This window comes from Salmo salar, chromosome ssa26, assembly GCF_905237065.1.
Source record: "Salmo salar chromosome ssa26, Ssal_v3.1, whole genome shotgun sequence".
Lineage (NCBI taxonomy): Eukaryota > Metazoa > Chordata > Actinopteri > Salmoniformes > Salmonidae > Salmo > Salmo salar.
This window is the reverse complement of record NC_059467.1, coordinates 40,802,088-40,822,087: the sequence shown is the minus strand read 5'-3', so window position 1 is coordinate 40,822,087 and position 20,000 is coordinate 40,802,088. Positions and strand designations below refer to the sequence as shown.

Below are 20,000 nucleotides of genomic sequence, written 5' to 3'. Positions count from 1 at the left end.
GTGTTTCTGCTCGTGTCTCTGTGTTTCTGCTCGTGTCTCTGTGTTTCTGCTCGTCTCTGTGTTTCTGCTCGTGTCTCTGTGTTTCTGCTCGTGTCTCTGTGTTTCTGCTCGTGTCTCTGTGTTTCTGCTCGTGTCTCTGTGTTTCTGCTCGTGTTTCTGCTCGTGTTTCTGCTCGTGTCTCTGTGTTTCTGCTCGTGTCTCTGTGTTTCTGCTCGTGTTTCTGCTCGTGTCTCTGTGTTTCTGCTCGTGTCTCTGTGTTTCTGCTCGTGTATGCATTATGATGACACCAACCCCCCCTGCCATCCTTGTCCCAGCTTCCCCCAGGCCTCTAACCAGACTCTGCTGGACAAGTTCAAGCGGCAGCATGAGGGCAATGGCTACATTGAGTTCCCTGCAGTCATGGAGCCCGCCTTCATCATCCGTCACTACGCCGGCAAGGTCAAATACGGGGTCAAGGTCAGTGTCTGATTGTCTGAGTCAACAAGAGCTTCATGTGTGTCATAGCGTCCTAGCTTAAATCATTCCATAGAGTGGAATGGAAATGTCTGTAGGACAAACTACTGTTTACTCTGGCAGGAATACTCCTGGAAAGGACCATGTGAAAAGAGAACATCGAGCCAGCATGGTTCAGGTTAGCACGGTGGTGTTAAGGTTATAGGGGTCACCTCATATCTCACTGGTAGTTTCTTTTATTGGGGGGGTTGTAGTTCTAGTCAGGCAAGATGTTTCATGCATTTGGTCATACAGTATGCTGTAGCTGACAGGCCACACACACACACACACACACACACACACACACACACACACACACACACACAGTAATGGGCTGTGACGACTTACACATACCTGTACAGGATGATTTGTTAATCACTCTCTTGGCCCAGTTCCCTGCTGCAGAGTCCTATAACCCAGACCTCAGACTTGGCAACCAGTAATATGTCCCACATTGTGCATGTCTGGGCAGTCGTGTTTCACTAAACTTGTTTCTATGTCGTCTCCTGCGAACAACAAACGCTTCATTCTCTCTTGCACTCATTCAACCTGTTCATTTCCATGGGATTTACTATTGTTGTGTTTGGATAGAACGGAGTCCAAGTAATTTTTCATAGCTTGGTTGGAACCACATTGGCAATATATGAGGCATCAATCAATATAATTACCCTGCGGAGAGGAGCATTAAGAAAGGTTTTAATTAGTGGTGTTGCAATCCAGTTCAAACTGAGTCCATCCTCTATGACACGGCTTCTTTAGTGACATGGTTTTGGAAACCTCAGGAGTTCTGCCATACCATACAAGAAGCTGCCTACCTGTTCCAATGAAAGTCTCACTAGAGAGGAAATTAAAAGCTGAAAGATGTATTGAAGCTAAGCTGAGCTTATGTGTACGTTAAACTGAGGGTGAACTGAGTGCAATGCTTAGCTCTTCTTTCTCTCTCTCGCTCTTTCTCTCACACGCACACTCTCTCCCTTGTTCTCCCTCTCTCTTTCTCTCGCTCTCACGCACTCTCTTTTTTATCTGTCTCCCTCTCTCCTCTCTCTCACACGTGCACTCTCTCCCTTGTTCTCCCTCTCTCTTTCTCTCGCTCTCACGCACTCTTTTTTATCTGTCTCTCTCTCTCTCCTCTCTCTCACACGTACACTCTCTCCCTTGTTCTCCCTCTCTTTCACTCTCACGCACATTCTTTTTTTATCTGTCTCTCTCTCTCCTCTCTCTCACACGTACACTCTCTCCCTTGTTCTCTCTCTCACTCTCACGCACACTCCTTTTTTTTATCTCTGTCTCTATCACATTCATGTATCCCCACACAGGACTTCCGGGAGAAGAATACAGACCATATGCGTCCTGACATCGTGGCCCTACTGAAGAGCAGCAAAAACGCCTTCATCTGTGGCCTGATGGGCATTGACCCCCCAGCCACCTTCCGCTGGGCCGTCCTCAGAGCCTTTTTCAGAGCCATGGTGGCCTTCAGGGAGTCTGGGAAGAGACACGTACACAGGAAGACTGGTGAGTGTGCTGCACACTGAGTCCTTTTCCCCCGTTAGGCTCCTGGGTCCTTTTCCCCCGTTAGGCTCCTGGGTCCTTTTCCCCCTTTAGGCTCCTGGGTCCTTTTTCCCCCGTTAGGCTCCTGGGTCCTTTTTCCCCCGTTAGGCTCCTGGGTCCTTTTTCCCCCGTTAGGCTCCTGGGTCCTTTTTCCCCCGTTAGGCTCCTGGGTCCTTTTTCCCCCGTTAGGCTCCTGGGTCATTTTCCCCCGTTAGGCTCCTGGGTCATTTTTCCCCCGTTAGGCTCCTGGGTCCTTTTCCCCGTTAGGCTCCTGGGTCCTTTTCCCCGTTAGGCTCCTGGGTCCTTTTTCCCCCGTTAGGCTCCTGGGTCCTTTTTCCCCGTTAGGCTCCTGGGTCCTTTTCCCCGTTAGGCTCCTGGGTCCTTTTTCCCCGTTAGGCTCCTGGGTCCTTTTTTCCCCGTTAGGCTCCTGGGTCCTTTTTTCCCCCGTTAGGCTCCTGGGTCCTTTTTCCCCGTTAGGCTCCTGGGTCCTTTTTCCCCCGTTAGGCTCCTGGGTCCTTTTCCCCCGTTAGGCTCCTGGGTCCTTTTCCCCCGTTAGGCTCCTGGGTCCTTTTTCCCCCGTTAGGCTCCTTTTAAAGGGACATTTATATATTTTTTACTTCATATTCATCCTCTCCAGCACTACCCAAACATCAACATATGTGAAAATTGCATGTTTCCCCTCCTCTTAAAGAAATGTTTTTTGAGGGAGATGAGTGTTTCCAATGACATCATCATTGCTGTGCATCATCAGATTTTAACCAATTATGAGTAGGCATTGCCTACTAATTGGTTTGTTATTTTTAATCAAGCCTTAGTAGACAATTAGTAAGCACTTAGAACGCAATGCTTACTTAAAATTGGTTAAAATCATGATGCACACCAATGATGTCATTGGAGAAAAAAATATATTCTATATTATTTACTACAAAAACATAGAAACGCATCATTTTCACACATGGTGCTGTAGATGATGAAGTTGAAACATTTTAAAATGCCCCTTTAATTCAAGTACACCAGTCATAAGGCATACAGAAGTTATGTAGCTGTAAATTATGAGGTGTGTGTGTGTGCGCAGACCGCAGTGCAGCCAGGGCACAGGCTGTGTCCTATACCCTCCTCTGTTTGTATAGTGTAGTGCGTGTGCCTAGTGCTGGTAGTACTGTCCTGCATTCAATAGCTAGCTCTGTTAGCTTCTGCTCTATATGACTGTCTTCTGTCCGTCAACCCTTTAGTCTACAGCGGTGCCTTCTGTCCGTCAACCCTTTAGTCTACAGCGGTGCCTTCTGTCCGTCAATCCTTTAGTCTACAGCGGTGCCTTCTGTCCGTCAATCCTTTAGTCTACAGCGGTGCCTTCTGTCCGTCAATCCTTTAGTCTACAGCGGTGCCTTCTGTCCCTCAACCCTTTAGTCTACAGCGGTGCCTTCTGTCCCTCAACCCTTTAGTCTACAGCGGTGCCTTCTGTCCGTCAACCCTTTAGTCTACAGCGGTGCCTTCTGTCCGTCAACCCTTTAGTCTACAGCGGTGCCTTCTGTCCCTCAACCCTTTAGTCTACAGCGGTGCCTTCTGTCCCTCAACCCTTTAGTCTACAGCGGTGCCTTCTGTCCGTCAACCCTTTAGTCTACAGCGGTGCCTTCTGTCCCTCAACCCTTTAGTCTACAGCGGTGCCTTCTGTCCCTCAACCCTTTAGTCTACAGCGGTGCCTTCTGTCCGTCAATCCTTTAGTCTACAGCGGTGCCTTCTGTCCGTCAATCCTTTAGTCTACAGCGGTGCCTTCTGTCCGTCAATCCTTTAGTCTACAGCGGTGCCTTCTGTCCGTCAATCCTTTAGTCTACAGCGGTGCCTTCTGTCCCTCAACCCTTTAGTCTACAGCGGTGCCTTCTGTCCCTCAACCCTTTAGTCTACAGCGGTGCCTTCTGTCCGTCAACCCTTTAGTCTACAGCGGTGCCTTCTGTCCCTCAACCCTTTAGTCTACAGCGGTGCCTTCTGTCCGTCAACCCTTTAGTCTACAGCGGTGCCTTCTGTCCCTCAACCCTTTAGTCTACAGCGGTGCCTTCTGTCCCTCAACCCTTTAGTCTACAGCGGTGCCTTCTGTCCGTCAACCCTTTAGTCTACAGCGGTGCCTTCTGTCCCTCAACCCTTTAGTCTACAGTGGTGCCTTCTGTCCCTCAATCCTTTAGTCTACAGTGCTGCTACCTCTTGTCTGCCTGCACTGAACATAGACACATTGACATTCTGATTCAGCCATATGAACTGTACACTCCTAGATAACCAACTATAGCCTTTTTGATTCTTAAATACACTTTGACATAGTGTAACTTCCATGCTGACAAAGCAGTAAAGACATTGATTCATTTCCTTATGTGTGAGCGTCAATACCAACTGCTGGGGCCCCATACCAATTGGCGGAAATGTGTGTCAAAAACCTGACTCAATGTTCAAATTCTTGATTACTCATTCAGAGATGTGCTCACACCAAATGTAAATGTAACACTGTCAAAGGGGACATGGAGTTTTGAATTTTAAAATGGATCACTGATGACATCATGATCTCCTAAAGCTGACGGCTTGTGAAGGAGGGGAAATAGCCTGCAGGTTAACTCTGTCACCGTCAAACTCACCCTCCTAGAACCACAACGCATCCCACCCCCTCCCCCAACTGCAGTTTGAATGGGGTGTATATCCTGTCTCCTGAACGTCTGGCAGGTATCTCTCCTAGTCTGCTGCTCTTCATTCTTCCTGCTGTCTAATCTGTCTTTTCTCTTTCTTTTTTTCTTTCTTTTTGTTTCCTTCTCTTTTTTTTTGCTTCCCAAGGGCATGATGCCGCTGCTCCCTGTGCAGTTTTGTGCAGTGTGGATAGTTTTAGCTTTCTGCATCACCCTGTGCATCAGAGAAGTTTAGAGATCCTGCAGAGGTGCAAAGAGGAGAAGTACAGTAAGACTGCATTTCCCACAATACCTCTCTCTCCTCACTTTCATGCAACTGTGAGGGGTAACCGTAGGGGTGAAGTAGACCAACAGCATCAGACCAGTTGAATTATAGCGTTCTTTAGATATCATTTTTGTGAGGGGGAACTAATTTAAAACCCCAAGATCTCTTGTTTACTCTTCATTAAAATCAGTAGTTTAGTTCCACAGCATTTGCCATCTACCTGTACGGTCTAGATATTTAGTAGGTGAACCTATAATGTTTCTATTCATCCTTCCATTAAATTAGATGCTTGTTGGTCTCCTCTCCCCCTCCCCCAATCTCTGCATGCACCTGTATGTGTCTTAACAGCCAGTCTTGCATGTGATCTAGTATGAGCCTATGCTAGTCCCCCCCTTCCACCTTCTCACTAACTCTGTGATTGTGGGGCGACCCAGCACTGAACGGTCCTGTTAGCATGGTGACAGGCACTCTAACCTCCTGTTTAATCCACGCTGTGGTCTGGGGTAAGACACAGTAACACCACTAGTCTCCACCATCACCACCACCATCACAGACACATGCAGTGTTGTCACCATGTTGCCCTGGTGGCCCTGGCCTGTTACCCTGACCTGGTACCTGCTCAGGGGCAGGGGGGCGTAGATCAGGGCTCATCTCACTGGTCCACCATGTCACTAGTCTGCACCCCCCACAACTGAAATATAGAGAACATCTAGCCTATCAGAGGGCATGGTTGTGCTATTACCATATTGTTTGTTTATGCTTATCCTATTACCATATTCCAATCATCTCAGATCTACTTGAAGTGCCCACAGGTAGGGTCTAGGGGACGATCTGGACGGGTATGGTTTCCATGTAAGGGATGGGGGTTGGTTTGGAGGGGTTTCCACCCGTCCCTCCATCTCGCCCTCATGTAAATCTAACTAACCTATTCACACACAAACCAATAATATCCATCTTCAAGTGTTCTAGAAAAACACACAAGGTTTTTCAACGCCAAGTCCACACCAAGCACAGTTTTTAAGAGCTTGTAGCCAACTGTTTTTTCTTCTCTTGTTACCCTTCAACAGCGCCGGATATAGCAGAACTTACTGATGATACTGAACACCATATAGCATACAGCCTTGAACCAGTCTGAAATTAGTTGCTAGAATGTAGTTCACTTCAAATCACTTTCTCAGTGATGGGATGCTTTCTAGATGCTCTGTTTTCTCTCACTGTGTGTGATTGGCAGAGGTTTCACGACTTGAAGATGGAATGTTGGTGTATGGATTACATCATCTCCTCTGCCAGCTGTCATAAGCCAATCAGATTGAGGGAAACCTCACAGCTGCCAAAAACACAACCGTCACAGTTATTGAAAAATGCTTTCCTGACAAAACCGGTTTGTTTTCTCCAATTGGAGGCCAACAATATCTCACTCAAATAGGTGCTTCAGCTCTACAATGGTTCCTTTAAACATGATCCAGAAGCACCCATTGTTCTTTTTAAATGCAAAAATTCAGCTCAATTATATTTTGCATATTTGGATATTTGACCACAAAGTTATAGATTCTCCTCTCGATCTTCATGTATATCATCATCAAATTCTTCATAGAATACCATCTTCCGAGAAAAGAGATGTTTCTTGGAATATCAGGATGATTCATGAGTCATGGGTTTATATAAATATTTGGTTTCTGGGGAGTTAGAATTGTGGTTCTTAGTGTTGGACCTTCCCAATTATAAAAGGCATGTTTCCAATAACTGTCTTTAACAGTGTCCATACAGTGAACTAAAACCCTTGTTAATCATTAGTCCAAACTAAACTGAGTAACGCTTCCAAAATGGATCTTCCAGACTTCCATAATTCTCACAACCACGCTAACAGCAGACAAACTCACTGTTAACCTCCATTATTTTTAGCACCATATAACCCGATTTAAATCAGACATTTGGATACATGGAACTGTCATTATGACATCATTACAACCAGAAACAGCCCAGTTCTGTCCACTGAGTTAGAATTGGTACTGTCCTGGGGTCTAACATTGGTCTGGGTTTGGCCTGGTCCATCTTTGCGTGTCCTCTCACCTTGTTGTGTTCTCCTCCTTCCCTGTCTCTCCCGGCTCAGGTGTGGTCAGGAAGAGTCTACGAACACCGCTGTCGGACCTGCAGGGCAGCAACACGCTCAACGAGAAATCTCCACGGTAAGACCACCTGTGTACTGTACAGTGTATGCTGAGATATGTTGTCGCCTAGCGGTTAACAGCATTGGACCAGTAACCAAAAAATTGCTGGTTTGAATCCCCGAGCTGACTAGGTGAAAAATCTGTAGATATGCCCTTGAGCAAGGCACTTAACCATAATTACTCCTGTAAGTCGCTCTGGATAAGAGTGTTTGCTAAATTACTAAAATGTCAAATGTAGATGATTCTGTACTAAGGAGCGTCATTGCTGAACACACTCCAGAGATTATCTACACTCCAGAGTGTCCAGGGCAATGACGCTCCCCAGTACAGAAGAGGAGGGTTGTTTAATAATGACGCTCCCCAGTACAGAAGAGGAGGGTTGTTTAATAATGACGCTCCCCAGTACAGAAGAGGAGGGTTGTTTAATAATGACGCTCCCCAGTACAGAAGAGGAGGGTTGTTTAATAATGACGCTCCCCAGTACAGAAGAGGAGGGTTGTTTAATAATGACGCTCCCCAGTACAGAAGAGGAGGGTTGTTTAATAATGACGCTCCCTAGTACAGAAGAGGAGGGTTGTTTAATAATGACGCTCCCCAGTACAGAAGAGGAGGGTTGTTTAATAATGACGCTCCCCAGTACAGAAGAGGAGGGTTGTTTAATAATGACGCTCCCCAGTACAGAAGAGGAGGGTTGTTTAATAATGACGCTCCCCAGTACAGAAGAGGAGGGTTGTTTAATAATGACGCTCCCCAGTACAGAAGAGGAGGGTTGTTTAATAATGACGCTCCCCAGTACAGAAGAGGAGGGTTGTTTAATAATGACGCTCCCCAGTACAGAAGAGGAGGGTTGTTTAACCTCTCTAGGGTATGTGGGACGAAATCGTCCCACCTACTCAACAGCCAGTGGAATCCCGTGGCGCGATATTCAAATACCTTAGAAATGCTATTACTTCAATTTCTCAAACATATGACTATTTTACACCATTTTAAAGACAAGACTCTCATTAATCTAACCCCACTGTCCGATTTCAAAAAGGCTTTACAACGAAAGCAAAACATTAGATTATGTCAGCAGAGTACCCAGCCAGAAATAATCAGACACCCATTTTTCAAGCTAGCATATAATGTCACATAAACCCAAACCACAGCTAAATGCAGCACTAACCTTTTGATGATCTTCATCAGATGACACACCTAGGACATTATGTTATACAATACATGCATGTTTTGTTCAATCAAGTTCATATTTATATCAAAAAACAGCTTTTTACATTAGCATGTGACGTTCAGAACTAGCATACCCACCGCAAACTTCCGGTGAATTTACTAAATTACTCACGATAAACGTTCACAAAAAACATAACAATTATTTTAAGAATTATAGATACAGAACTCCTTTATGCAATCGCTATGTCCGATTTTAAAATAGCTTTTCGGCAAAAGTACATTTTTGCAATATTCTGAGTAGATAGCTCGCCATCACGGGCTAGCTATTTTGACACCCACCAAGTTTGGCACTCACCAAACTCAGATTTATTATAAGAAAAATGTTATTACCTTTGCTGTTCTTCGTCAGAATGCACTCCCAGGACTTCTACTTCAATAACAAATGTTGGTTTGGTTCAAAATAATCCATGGTTATGTTCAAATATCCTCTGTTTTGTTCGTGCATTCAAGACACTATCCGAAGGGTAACGAAGGGTGACGCGCCCGGCGCGTATCGTGACAAAAAATGTATAAATATTCCATTACCGTACTTCGAAGCATGTCAACCGCTGTTTAAAATCAATTTTTATGCGATTTTTCTCGTAAAAAAGCGATAATATTCCGACCGGGAAACCCTGTTTTCGTTCAAAGACTGAAAATCTAAAATGGACTCTTCACGTGCACGCACGCCCCCGTCTCATTGTTCCCAGATCGACCACTATCCAAATGCGCTACTGTTTTTCAGCCATGGCCTGCAAAGTCATCATTCAACGTTCTGCCGCCTTCTGAGAGCCTATGGGAGCCGTAGGAAGTGTCACGTTACAGCAGAGATCCTCAGTTTTCAATAAAGAGAGTGTAGAAGGCCAAGAAATGGTCAGAGGGCACTTCCTGTTTGGAATCTTCAGGTTTTTGCCTGCCATATGAGTTCTGTTATACTCACAGACACCATTCAAACAGTTTTAGAAACTTTAGGGTGTTTTCTATCCAAATCAAACAATTATATGCATATTCTAGTTTCTGGGCAGTAGTAATAACCAGATTAAATCGGGTACGTTTTTTATCCGGCCGTGCAAATACTGCCCCCTACCCTAGAGAGGTTAATAATGACGCTCCCCAGTACAGAAGAGGAGGGTTGTTTAATAATGACGCTCCCCAGTACAGAAGAGGAGGGTTGTTTAACCTCTATGGGCTAGGTGGGACGCAAGCGTCCCACCCGTGGTGCACTCCATCAACAGCAGGTGCATTTCAAGAGCGGCAAATTTGAATCCAAATAAATGTCAAAATTCGAATTTTTCAAACATACAACTATTTTACACCCTTTGAAAGATAAACATCTCCTTAATCTAACCATGTTTTACGATTTCAAAAAGGTTTTACGGCGAAAGCATAAATTTAGAGTATGTTAGGACAGTACATTTACAAGAGTTGTGTGTAATGTTTTGTCAATTCAAAGACAGGGTCACCAAAACCATAAAACCAGCTAAAATGATGCACTAACCTTTTACAATCTCCATCAGATGACACTCCTAGGACATTATGTTAGACAATGCATGCATTTTTAGTTCTATCAAGTTCATATTTGTATCCAAAAACAGCATTTTACTATGGCATTGATGTTGAGGAAATCGTTTCCCTCCAATAACCGGCAGTCAAGTCAGCACCACAAATTAAATAATTAAAATTAGAAAACATTGGTAAAATATTATATTGTCATTTAAAGAATTATAGATTTACATCTCTTGAACGCAATCAACTTGCCAGATTTAAAAATAACCTTACTGGGAAATCACACTTTGCAATAATCTGAGCACTGCGCCCAGAAAAATGCGCGTTGCGATACAGACTAGCCGTCATGTTGGGGAAATCTAAAATCGAAAATACTATGTAAATAATCCATTACCTTTGATTCTCTTCATCAGATGTCACTTCCAGGTATCACAGGTCCATAACGAATGTAGTTTTGTTCAAAAAAGCTCATCATTTATGTCCAAAAATCTCCGTCTTGTTAGCACATGATCTAAGCCCGCCGGACTTCACTTCATGAACGAGGGGAAAAAATATATTTACGTTCGTTCAAACATGTCAAACGTTGTATAGCATAAATCATTAGGGCCTTTTTTAACCAGAACATGAATAATATTCAAGGTGGACGAATGCATTCTCTTTTATAACGTATTGGAACGAGGGTACCCAACATGAACTCGCGCGCCAGGTGTCTAATGGGCCATCATCGTTCCATGGCTCTTGTTCGGTCAGATCTCCCTCCAGAAGACTCAAAACACTTTGTAAAGGCTGGTGACATCTAGTGGAAGCAATAGGAAGTGCCAAAATATTCCTCAGCCCCTGTGTTTTTCAATGGCATAGGTTTAAAGGTAATACAACACACCAGGTATCCACTTCCTGTCAGAAAATGTCTCAGGGTTTTGCCTGCCAAATGAGTTCTGTTATACTCACAGACACCATTCAAACAGTTTTAGAAACTTTAGGGTGTTTTCTATCCATATATAATAAGTATATGCATATTCTAGTTACTGGGTAGGATTAGTAACCAGATTAAATCGGGTACATTTTTTTATCCAGCCGTGCAAATACTGCCCACTAGCCCTAACAGGTTAATAATGACGCTCCCCAGTACAGAAGAGGAGGGTTGTTTAATAATGACGCTCCCCAGTACAGAAGAGGAGGGTTGTTTAATAATGACGCTCCCCAGTACAGAAGAGGAGGGTTGTTTAACCTCTCTAGGGTATGTGGGACGAAATCGTCCCACCTACTCAACAGCCAGTGGAATCCCGTGGCGCGATATTCAAATACCTTAGAAATGCTATTACTTCAATTTCTCAAACATATGACTATTTTACACCATTTTAAAGACAAGACTCTCGTTAATCTAACCCCACTGTCCAATTTCAAAAAGGCTTTACAACGAAAGCAAAACATTAGATTATGTCAGCAGAGTACCCAGCCAGAAATAATCAGACACCCATTTTTCAAGCTAGCATATAATGTCACATAAACCCAAACCACAGCTAAATGCAGCACTAACCTTTTGATGATCTTCATCAGATGACACTCCTAGGACATTATGTTATACAATACATGCATGTTTCGTTCAATCAAGTTCATATTTATATCAAAAACCAGCTTTTTACATTAGCATGTGACGTTCAGAACTAGCATACCCACCGCAAACTTCCGGTGAATTTACTAAATTACTCACGATAAACGTTCACAAAAAACATAACAATTATTTTAAGAATTATAGATACAGAACTCCTTTATGCAATCGCTATGTCCGATTTTAAAATAGCTTTTCGGCAAAAGTATATTTTTGCAATATTCTGAGTAGATAGCTCGCCATCACGGGCTAGCTATTTTGACACCCACCAAGTTTGGCACTCACCAAACTCAGATTTACTATAAGAAAAATGTTATTACCTTTGCTGTTCTTCGTCAGAATGCACTCCCAGGACTTCTACTTCAATAACAAATGTTGGTTTGGTTCAAAATAATCCATGGTTATGTTCAAATATCCTCTGTTTTGTTCGTGCATTCAAGACACTATCCGAAGGGTAACGAAGGGTGACGCGCCCGGCGCGTATCGTGACAAAAAATGTATAAATATTCCATTACCGTACTTCGAAGCATGTCAACCGCTGTTTAAAATCAATTTTTATGCGATTTTTCTCGTAAAAAAGCGATAATATTCCGACCGGGAAACCCTGTTTTCGTTCAAAGACTGAAAATCTAAAATGGACTCTTCGCGTGCACGCGTGCCCCCGTCTCATTGTTCTCAGATCGACCACTATCCAAATGCGCTACTGTTTTTCAGCCATGGCCTGCAAAGTCATCATTCAACGTTCTGCCGCCTTCTGAGAGCCTATGGGAGCCGTAGGAAGTGTCACGTTACAGCAGAGATCCTCAGTTTTCAATAAAGAGAGTGTAGAAGGCCAAGAAATGGTCAGAGAGGGCACTTCCTGTTTGGAATCTTCAGGTTTTTGCCTGCCATATGTGTTCTGTTATACTCACAGACACCATTCAAACAGTTTTAGAAACTTTAGGGTGTTTTCTATCCAAATCAAACAATTATATGCATATTCTAGTTTCTGGGCAGTAGTAATAACCAGATTAAATCGGGTACGTTTTTTATCCGGCCGTGCAAATACTGCCCCCTACCCTAGAGAGGTTAATAATGACGCTCCCCAGTACAGAAGAGGAGGGTTGTTTAATAATGACGCTCCCCAGTACAGAAGAGGAGGGTTGTTTAATAATGACGCTCCCCAGTACAGAAGAGGGTTGTTTAATAATGACGCTCCCCAGTACAGAAGAGGGTTGTTTAATAATGACGCTCCCCAATACAGAAGAGGAGGGTTGTTTAATAATGACGCTCCCCAGTACAGAAGAGGGTTGTTTAATAATGACGCTCCCCAGTACAGAAGAGGATGGTTGTTTAATAATGACGCTCCCCAGTACAGAAGAGGAGGGTTGTTTAATAATGACGCTCCCCAGTACAGAAGAGGAGGGTTGTTTAATAATGACGCTCCCCAGTACAGAAGAGGAGGGTTGTTTAATAATGACGCTCCCCAGTACAGAAGAGGAGGGTTGTTTAATAATGACGCTCCCCAGTACAGAAGAGGAGGGTTGTTTAATAATGACGCTCCCCAGTACCGAAGAGGAGGGTTGTTTAATAATGACGCTCCCCAGTACAGAAGAGGAGGGTTGTTTAATAATGACGCTCCCCAGTACAGAAGAGGGTTGTTTAATAATGACGCTCCCCAGTACAGAAGAGGGTTGTTTAATAATGACGCTCCCCAGTACAGAAGAGGGTTGTTTAATAATGACGCTCCCCAGTACAGAAGAGGGTTGTTTAATAATGACGCTCCCCAGTACAGAAGAGGAGGGTTGTTTAATAATGACGCTCCCCAGTACAGAAGAGGAGGGTTGTTTAATAATGACGCTCCCCAGTACAGAAGAGGAGGGTTGTTTAATAATGACGCTCCCCAGTACAGAAGAGGAGGGTTGTTTAATAATGACGCTCCCCAGTACAGAAGAGGGTTGTTTAATAATGACGCTCCCCAGTATCGAAGAGGAGGGTTGTTTAATAATGACGCTCCCCAGTACAGAAGAGGAGGGTTGTTTAATAATGACGCTCCCCAGTACAGAAGAGGAGGGTTGTTTAATAATGACGCTCCCCAGTACAGAAGAGGAGGGTTGTTTAATAATGACGCTCCCTAGTACAGAAGAGGGTTGTTTAATAATGACTCTCCCCAGTACAGAAGAGGGTTGTTTAATAATGACGCTCCCCAGTACAGAAGAGGAGGGTTGTTTAATAATGACGCTCCCTAGTACAGAAGAGGGTTGTTCAGCAATGGGTTGGAGAAAAGTCTGACACAGCTTTAAAATAATGAATAAGGATTGTGCACTGACTCACATAACGCCTTCCACTGCCCCTAGAGCCCCATACCCCCTAATTAACCCCATAGCATGACATTACTGCCCCCTAGAGCCCCATACCCCCTAATTAACCCCATAGCATGATATTACTGCCCCCTAGAGCCCCATACCCCCTAATTAACCCCATAGCATGACATTACTGCCCCCTAGAGCTACATACCCCTAATTAACCCCATAGCATGACATTACTGCCCCCTAGAGCCCCATACCCCTAATTAACCCCATAGCATGACATTACTGCCCCTTAGAGCTACATACCTCCTAATTAACCCCAACGCATGACATTACTGCCCCCCATACCCCCTAATTAACCCCAACGCATGACATTACTGCCCCCTAGAGCCCCCCTACTCCCTAATTAACCCCATAGCATGCAATTACTGCCTCCTAGAGCCCCATACCCCTAATTAACCCCATAGCATGACATTACTGCCCCCTAGAGCCCCATACCCCTAATTAACCCCATAGCATGACATTACTGCCCCCTAGAGCCACATACCCCCTAATTAACCCCATAGCATGACATTACTGCCCCCTAGAGCCCCATACCCCTAATTAACCCCATAGCATGACATTACTGCCCCCCTAGAGCCACATACCCCCTAATTAACCCCATAGCATGACATTACTGCCCCCTAGAGCCACATACCCCTAATTAACCCCATAGCATGACATTACTGCCCCCCTAGAGCCACATACCCCTAATTAACCCCATAGCATGACATTACTGCCTCGTAGAGCTACATACCCCCTAATTAACCCCATAGCATGACATTACTGCCTCCTAGAGCCCCATACCCCTAATTAACCCCATAGCATGACATTACTGCCCCCATACCCCCTAATTAACCCCATAGCATGACATTACTGCCCCCTAGAGCCCCATACCCCCTAATTAACCCCATAGCATGACATTACTGCCCGCAAGAGCCACATACCCCCTAATTAACCCCAACGCATGACATTACTGCCCCCTAGAGCCCCCTACTCCCTAATTAACCCCATAGCATGACATTACTGCCCCCTAGAGCCCCATACCCCCTAATTAACCCCATAGCATGACATTACTGCCCCTTAGAGCTACATACCTCCTAATTAACCCCAACGCATGACATTACTGCCCCCATACCCCCTAATTAACCCCAACGCATGACATTACTGCCCCCTAGAGCCCCCTACTCCCTAATTAACCCCATAGCATGCAATTACTGCCTCCTAGAGCCCCATACCCCCTAATTAACCCCATAGCATGACATTACTGCCCCTAGAGCCACATACCCCTAATTAACCCCATAGCATGACATTACTGCCCCCTAGAGCCCCATACCCCTAATTAACCCCATAGCATGACATTACTGCCTCCTAGAGCCCCATACCCCTAATTAACCCCATAGCATGACATTACTGCCCCCATACCCCTAATTAACCCCATAGCATGACATTACTGCCCCCTAGAGCCCCATACCCCTAATTAACCTCTTGGGGCTAGGGTGGGACGCTAGCGTGCCACCTGTGGTGCACTCCATCAACAGCAGGTGCATTTCAAGAGCGGCAAATTTGAATCCAAATAAATGTCAAAATTCAAATTTTTCAAAAATACAACTATGTTACACCATTTGAAAGATAAACATCTCCTTAATCTAACCACGTTTTACGATTTCAAAAAGGTTTTACGGCGAAAGCATAAATTTAGAGTATGTTAGGACAGTACATTTACAAGAGTTGTGTGTAATGTTTTGTCAAGTCAAAGACAGGGTCACCAAAACCATAAAACCAGCTAAAATGATACACTAACCTTTTACAATCTCCATCAGATGACACTCCTAGGACATTATGTTAGACAATGCATGCATTTTTAGTTCTATCAAGTTCATATTTATATACAAAAACAGCGTTTTACTATGGCATTGATGTTGAGGAAATCGTTTCCCTCCAATAACCGGCAGTCAAGTCAGCGTCACAAATTAAATAATTAAAATTAGAAAACATTGGTAAAATATTATATTGTCATTTAAAGAATTATAGATTTACATCTTTTGAACGCAATCAACTTGCCAGATTTAAAAATAACCTTACTGGGAAATCACACTTTGCAATAATCTGAGCACTGTGCCCAGAAAAATACGCGTTGCGATACAGACTAGACGTCATGTTGGGGAGATCTAAAATCGAAAATACTATGTAAATAATCCATTACCTTTGATTCTCTTCATCAGATGTCACTTCCAGGTATCACAGGTCCATAACGAATGTAGTTTTGTTCAAAAAAGCTCATAATTTATGTCCAAAAATCTCCGTCTCGTTAGCACATGATGTAAGCCAGCCGGACTTCTCGTCATGAACGAGGGGAAAAAATATATTTCCGTTCGTTCAAACATGTCAAACGTTGTATAGCATAAATCATTAGGGCCTTTTTAACCAGAACATGAATAATATTCAAGGTGGACGAATGCATAGCCTTTTATAACGTATTGGAACGAGGGTACCCAACATGAAGTAGCGCGCCAGGTGTCTAATGGGACATCACCGTTCCATGGCTCTTGTTCGGTCAGATCTCCCTCCAGAAGACTCAAAACACTTTGTAAAGGCTGGTGACATCTAGTGGAAGCAATAGGAAGTGCCAAAATATTCCTAAACCCCTGTGTTTTTCAATGGGATAGGTTTAAAATCAATACAACACATCAGGTATCCACTTCCTGTCAGAAAATGTCTCAGGGTTTTGCCTGCCAAATGAGTTCTGTTATACTCACAGACACCATTCAAACAGTTTTGGAAACTTTAGAGTGTTTTCTATCCATATATAATAAGTATATGCATATTCTAGTTACTGGGTAGGATTAGTAACCAGATTAAATCGGGTACATTTTTTTTATCCAGACGTGCAAATGCTGCCCCCTAGACCCAACAGGTTAACCCCATAGCATGACATTACTGCCATGATGGATGGCCTTCTCCTCCCTGGCTGCTGGGATGGATTACTGGGTGGAACCCATGATGGATGGCCTTCTCCTCCCTGGCTGCTGGGATGGATTACTGAGTGGAATCCATGATGGATGGCCTTCTCCTCCCTGGCTGCTGGGATGGATTACTGAGTGGAATCCATGATGGATGTCCTTCTACTCTCCAGCCCTGATGGCTTGCTGGGTGGAATCCATGATGGATCTCCTTCTCTCCAGCCCTGATGGCTTGCCGGGTGGAATCCATGATGGATCTCCTTCTCTCCAGCCCTGATGGCTTGCCGGGTAGAATCCATGATGGATATCCTTCTCTCCAGCCCTGATGGCTTGCTGGGTGGAATCCATGATGGATCTCCTTCTCCTCCCCAGTCCTGATGCAGTATTCTACCAGTGGTTACTCAGGAGTGTCTTTCTCTCTCCTGACTCCTCCCCTCAGGGCTTAAGGGGTTTGGTGTTAGGGGTTTTGGTGTTAGGGGTTGACCGTTAACCGACCCGAGCCACTGTGTTGATAGGAAAACGTGCTGTTTGTTCAGGTGCTTGGCTAGGATGACCAGGGTTTACCTTGAGGCCTGAGGCTTTACACTGCAGAACCTAGGTCTAGGATAGCATATCCCATTTGTAGTGGTGCTTAATATGTCTACAGGACATGAAATACAGTCAATGTTGGTCAATAATTTTCTTATTTAAGCTTTTTCCTAGCTCTTTCCAAGTTGTCCAGCTAAAATGAAATCTCTATTTTCTCAAGGCATATTTTTAACTGTGGATCATTTGAAACTTCCTAACCAGGGATGGTGTGGGCTGGAATGGGCGTGGTGGGCGGCAGGGCCGCCTGTCATCCAGCGGGTCCAACACAGAAGAGGACGGAGGAATTTTTGTCAATTCCACCAGCAGCAAGCTCCTGGAGAGAGCCCACGGCATCCTCATGTGAGTGACTCAACATCTTAGTTTAACACCAGTCACCCACCCACCACCACCACTCCTTAAGTTACTGTCAGGACTGACTGTTTCTGTCTCAAACCTCCTACACCACTCCTTAAGTTACTGTCAGAACTGACTGTTTCTGTCTCAAACCCCCTACACCACTCCTTAAGTTACTGTCAGGACTGACTGTTTCTGTCTCAAACCTCCTACACCACTCCTTAAGTTACTGTCAGGACTGACTGTTTCTGTCTCAAACCTCCTACACCACTCCTTAAGTTACTGTCAGAACTGACTGTTTCTGTCTCAAACCCCCTACACCACTCCTTAAGTTACTGTCAGGACTGACTGTTTCTGTCTCAAACCTCCTACACCACTCCTTAAGTTACTGTCAGGACTGACTGTTTCTGTCTCAAACCCCCTACACCACTCCTTAAGTTACTGTCAGGACTGACTGTTTCTGTCTCAAACCTCCTACACCACTCCTTAAGTTACTGTCAGGACTGACTGTTTCTGTCTCAAACCTCCTACACCACACCTTAAGTTACTGTCAGGACTGACTGTTTCTGTCTCAAACCTCCTACACCACTCCTTAAGTTACTGTCAGGACTGACTGTTTCTGTCTCAAACCCCCTACACCACTCCTTAAGTTACTGTCAGAACTGACTGTTTCTGTCTCAAACCTCCTACACCACTCCTTAAGTTACTGTCAGGACTGACTGTTTCTGTCTCAAACCTCCTACACCACTCCTTAAGTTACTGTCAGGACTGACTGTTTCTGTCTCAAACCTCCTACACCACTCCTTAAGTTACTGTCAGGACTGACTGTTTCTGTCTCAAACCTCCTACACCACTCCTTAAGTTACTGTCAGAACTGACTGTTTCTGTCTCAAACCTCCTACACCACTCCTTAAGTTACTGTCAGGACTGACTGTTTCTGTCTCAAACCCCCTACACCACTCCTTAAGTTACTGTCAGAACTGACTGTTTCTGTCTCAAACCTCCTACACCACTCCTTAAGTTACTGTCAGGACTGACTGTTTCTCTCTCAAACCTCCTACACCACTCCTTAAGTTACTGTCAGGACTGACTGTTTCTGTCTCAAACCCCCTACACCACTCCTTAAGTTACTGTCAGGACTGACTGTTTCTGTCTCAAACCTCCTACACCACTCCTTAAGTTACTGTCAGAACTGACTGTTTCTGTCTCAAACCTCCTACACCACTCCTTAAGTTACTGTCAGGACTGACTGTTTCTCTCTCAAACCTCCTACACCACTCCTTAAGTTACTGTCAGGACTGACTGTTTCTGTCTCAAACCTCCTACACCACTCCTTAAGTTACTGTCAGGACTGACTGTTTCTGTCTCAAACCTCCTACACCACTCCTTAAGTTACTGTCAGGACTGACTGTTTCTGTCTCAAACCCCCTACACCACTCCTTAAGTTACTGTCAGGACTGACTGTTTCTGTCTCAAACCTCCTACACCACTCCTTAAGTTACTGTCAGGACTGACTGTTTCTCTCTCAAACCTCCTACACCACTCCTTAAGTTACTGTCAGGACTGACTGTTTCTGTCTCAAACCCCCTACACCACTCCTTAAGTTACTGTCAGAACTGACTGTTTCTGTCTCAAACCCCCTACACCACTCCTTAAGTTACTGTCAGGACTGACTGTTTCTGTCTCAAACCTCCTACACCACTCCTTAAGTTACTGTCAGGACTGACTGTTTCTGTCTCAAACCCCCTACACCACTCCTTAAGTTACTGTCAGGACTGACTGTTTCTGTCTCAAACCTCCTACACCACTCCTTAAGTTACTGTCAGAACTGACTGTTTCTGTCTCAAACCTCCTACACCACTCCTTAAGTTACTGTCAGGACTGACTGTTTCTGTCTCAAACCTCCTACACCACTCCTTAAGTTACTGTCAGGACTGACTGTTTCTGTCTCAAACCCCTACACCACTCCTTAAGTTACTGTCAGGACTGACTGTTTCTGTCTCAAACCCCCTACACCACTCCTTAAGTTACTGTCAGGACTGACTGTTTCTGTCTCAAACCCCCTACACCACTCCTTAAGTTACTGTCAGGACTGACTGTTTCTGTCTCAAACCTCTTACACCACACCTTAAGTTACTGTCAGGACTGACTGTTTCTGTCTCAAACCTCCTACACCACTCCTTAAGTTACTGTCAGGACTGACTGTTTCTGTCTCAAACCTCCTACACCACTCCTTAAGTTACTGTCAGGACTGACTGTTTCTGTCTCAAACCTCCTACACCACTCCTTAAGTTACTGTCAGGACTGACTGTTTCTGTCTCAAACCCCCTAC

At 44.5% G+C, this 20,000-nt stretch overlaps 1 protein-coding gene across 16 annotated transcripts in view; it reads left to right on the top strand.

Annotated features, from left to right (window-relative positions):
- myo9aa (myosin IXAa) overlaps positions 1 to 20,000 on the top strand; it is a 202,530-nt gene that overhangs the window by 132,945 nt on the left and 49,585 nt on the right. For 15 of the 16 annotated variants that reach the window (XM_045708257.1, XM_045708250.1, XM_045708254.1 and 12 more), the window contains 5 exons: positions 315 to 456; positions 1,809 to 2,004; positions 4,852 to 4,971; positions 7,079 to 7,154; positions 17,537 to 17,674. In XM_045708257.1, the coding sequence (XP_045564213.1) occupies positions 315 to 456; positions 1,809 to 2,004; positions 4,852 to 4,971; positions 7,079 to 7,154; positions 17,537 to 17,674 (672 nt within the window). The remainder of the gene's footprint in view (positions 1 to 314; positions 457 to 1,808; positions 2,005 to 4,851; positions 4,972 to 7,078; positions 7,155 to 17,536; positions 17,675 to 20,000) is intronic. The other variant, XM_045708251.1, reaches the window with a different exon arrangement.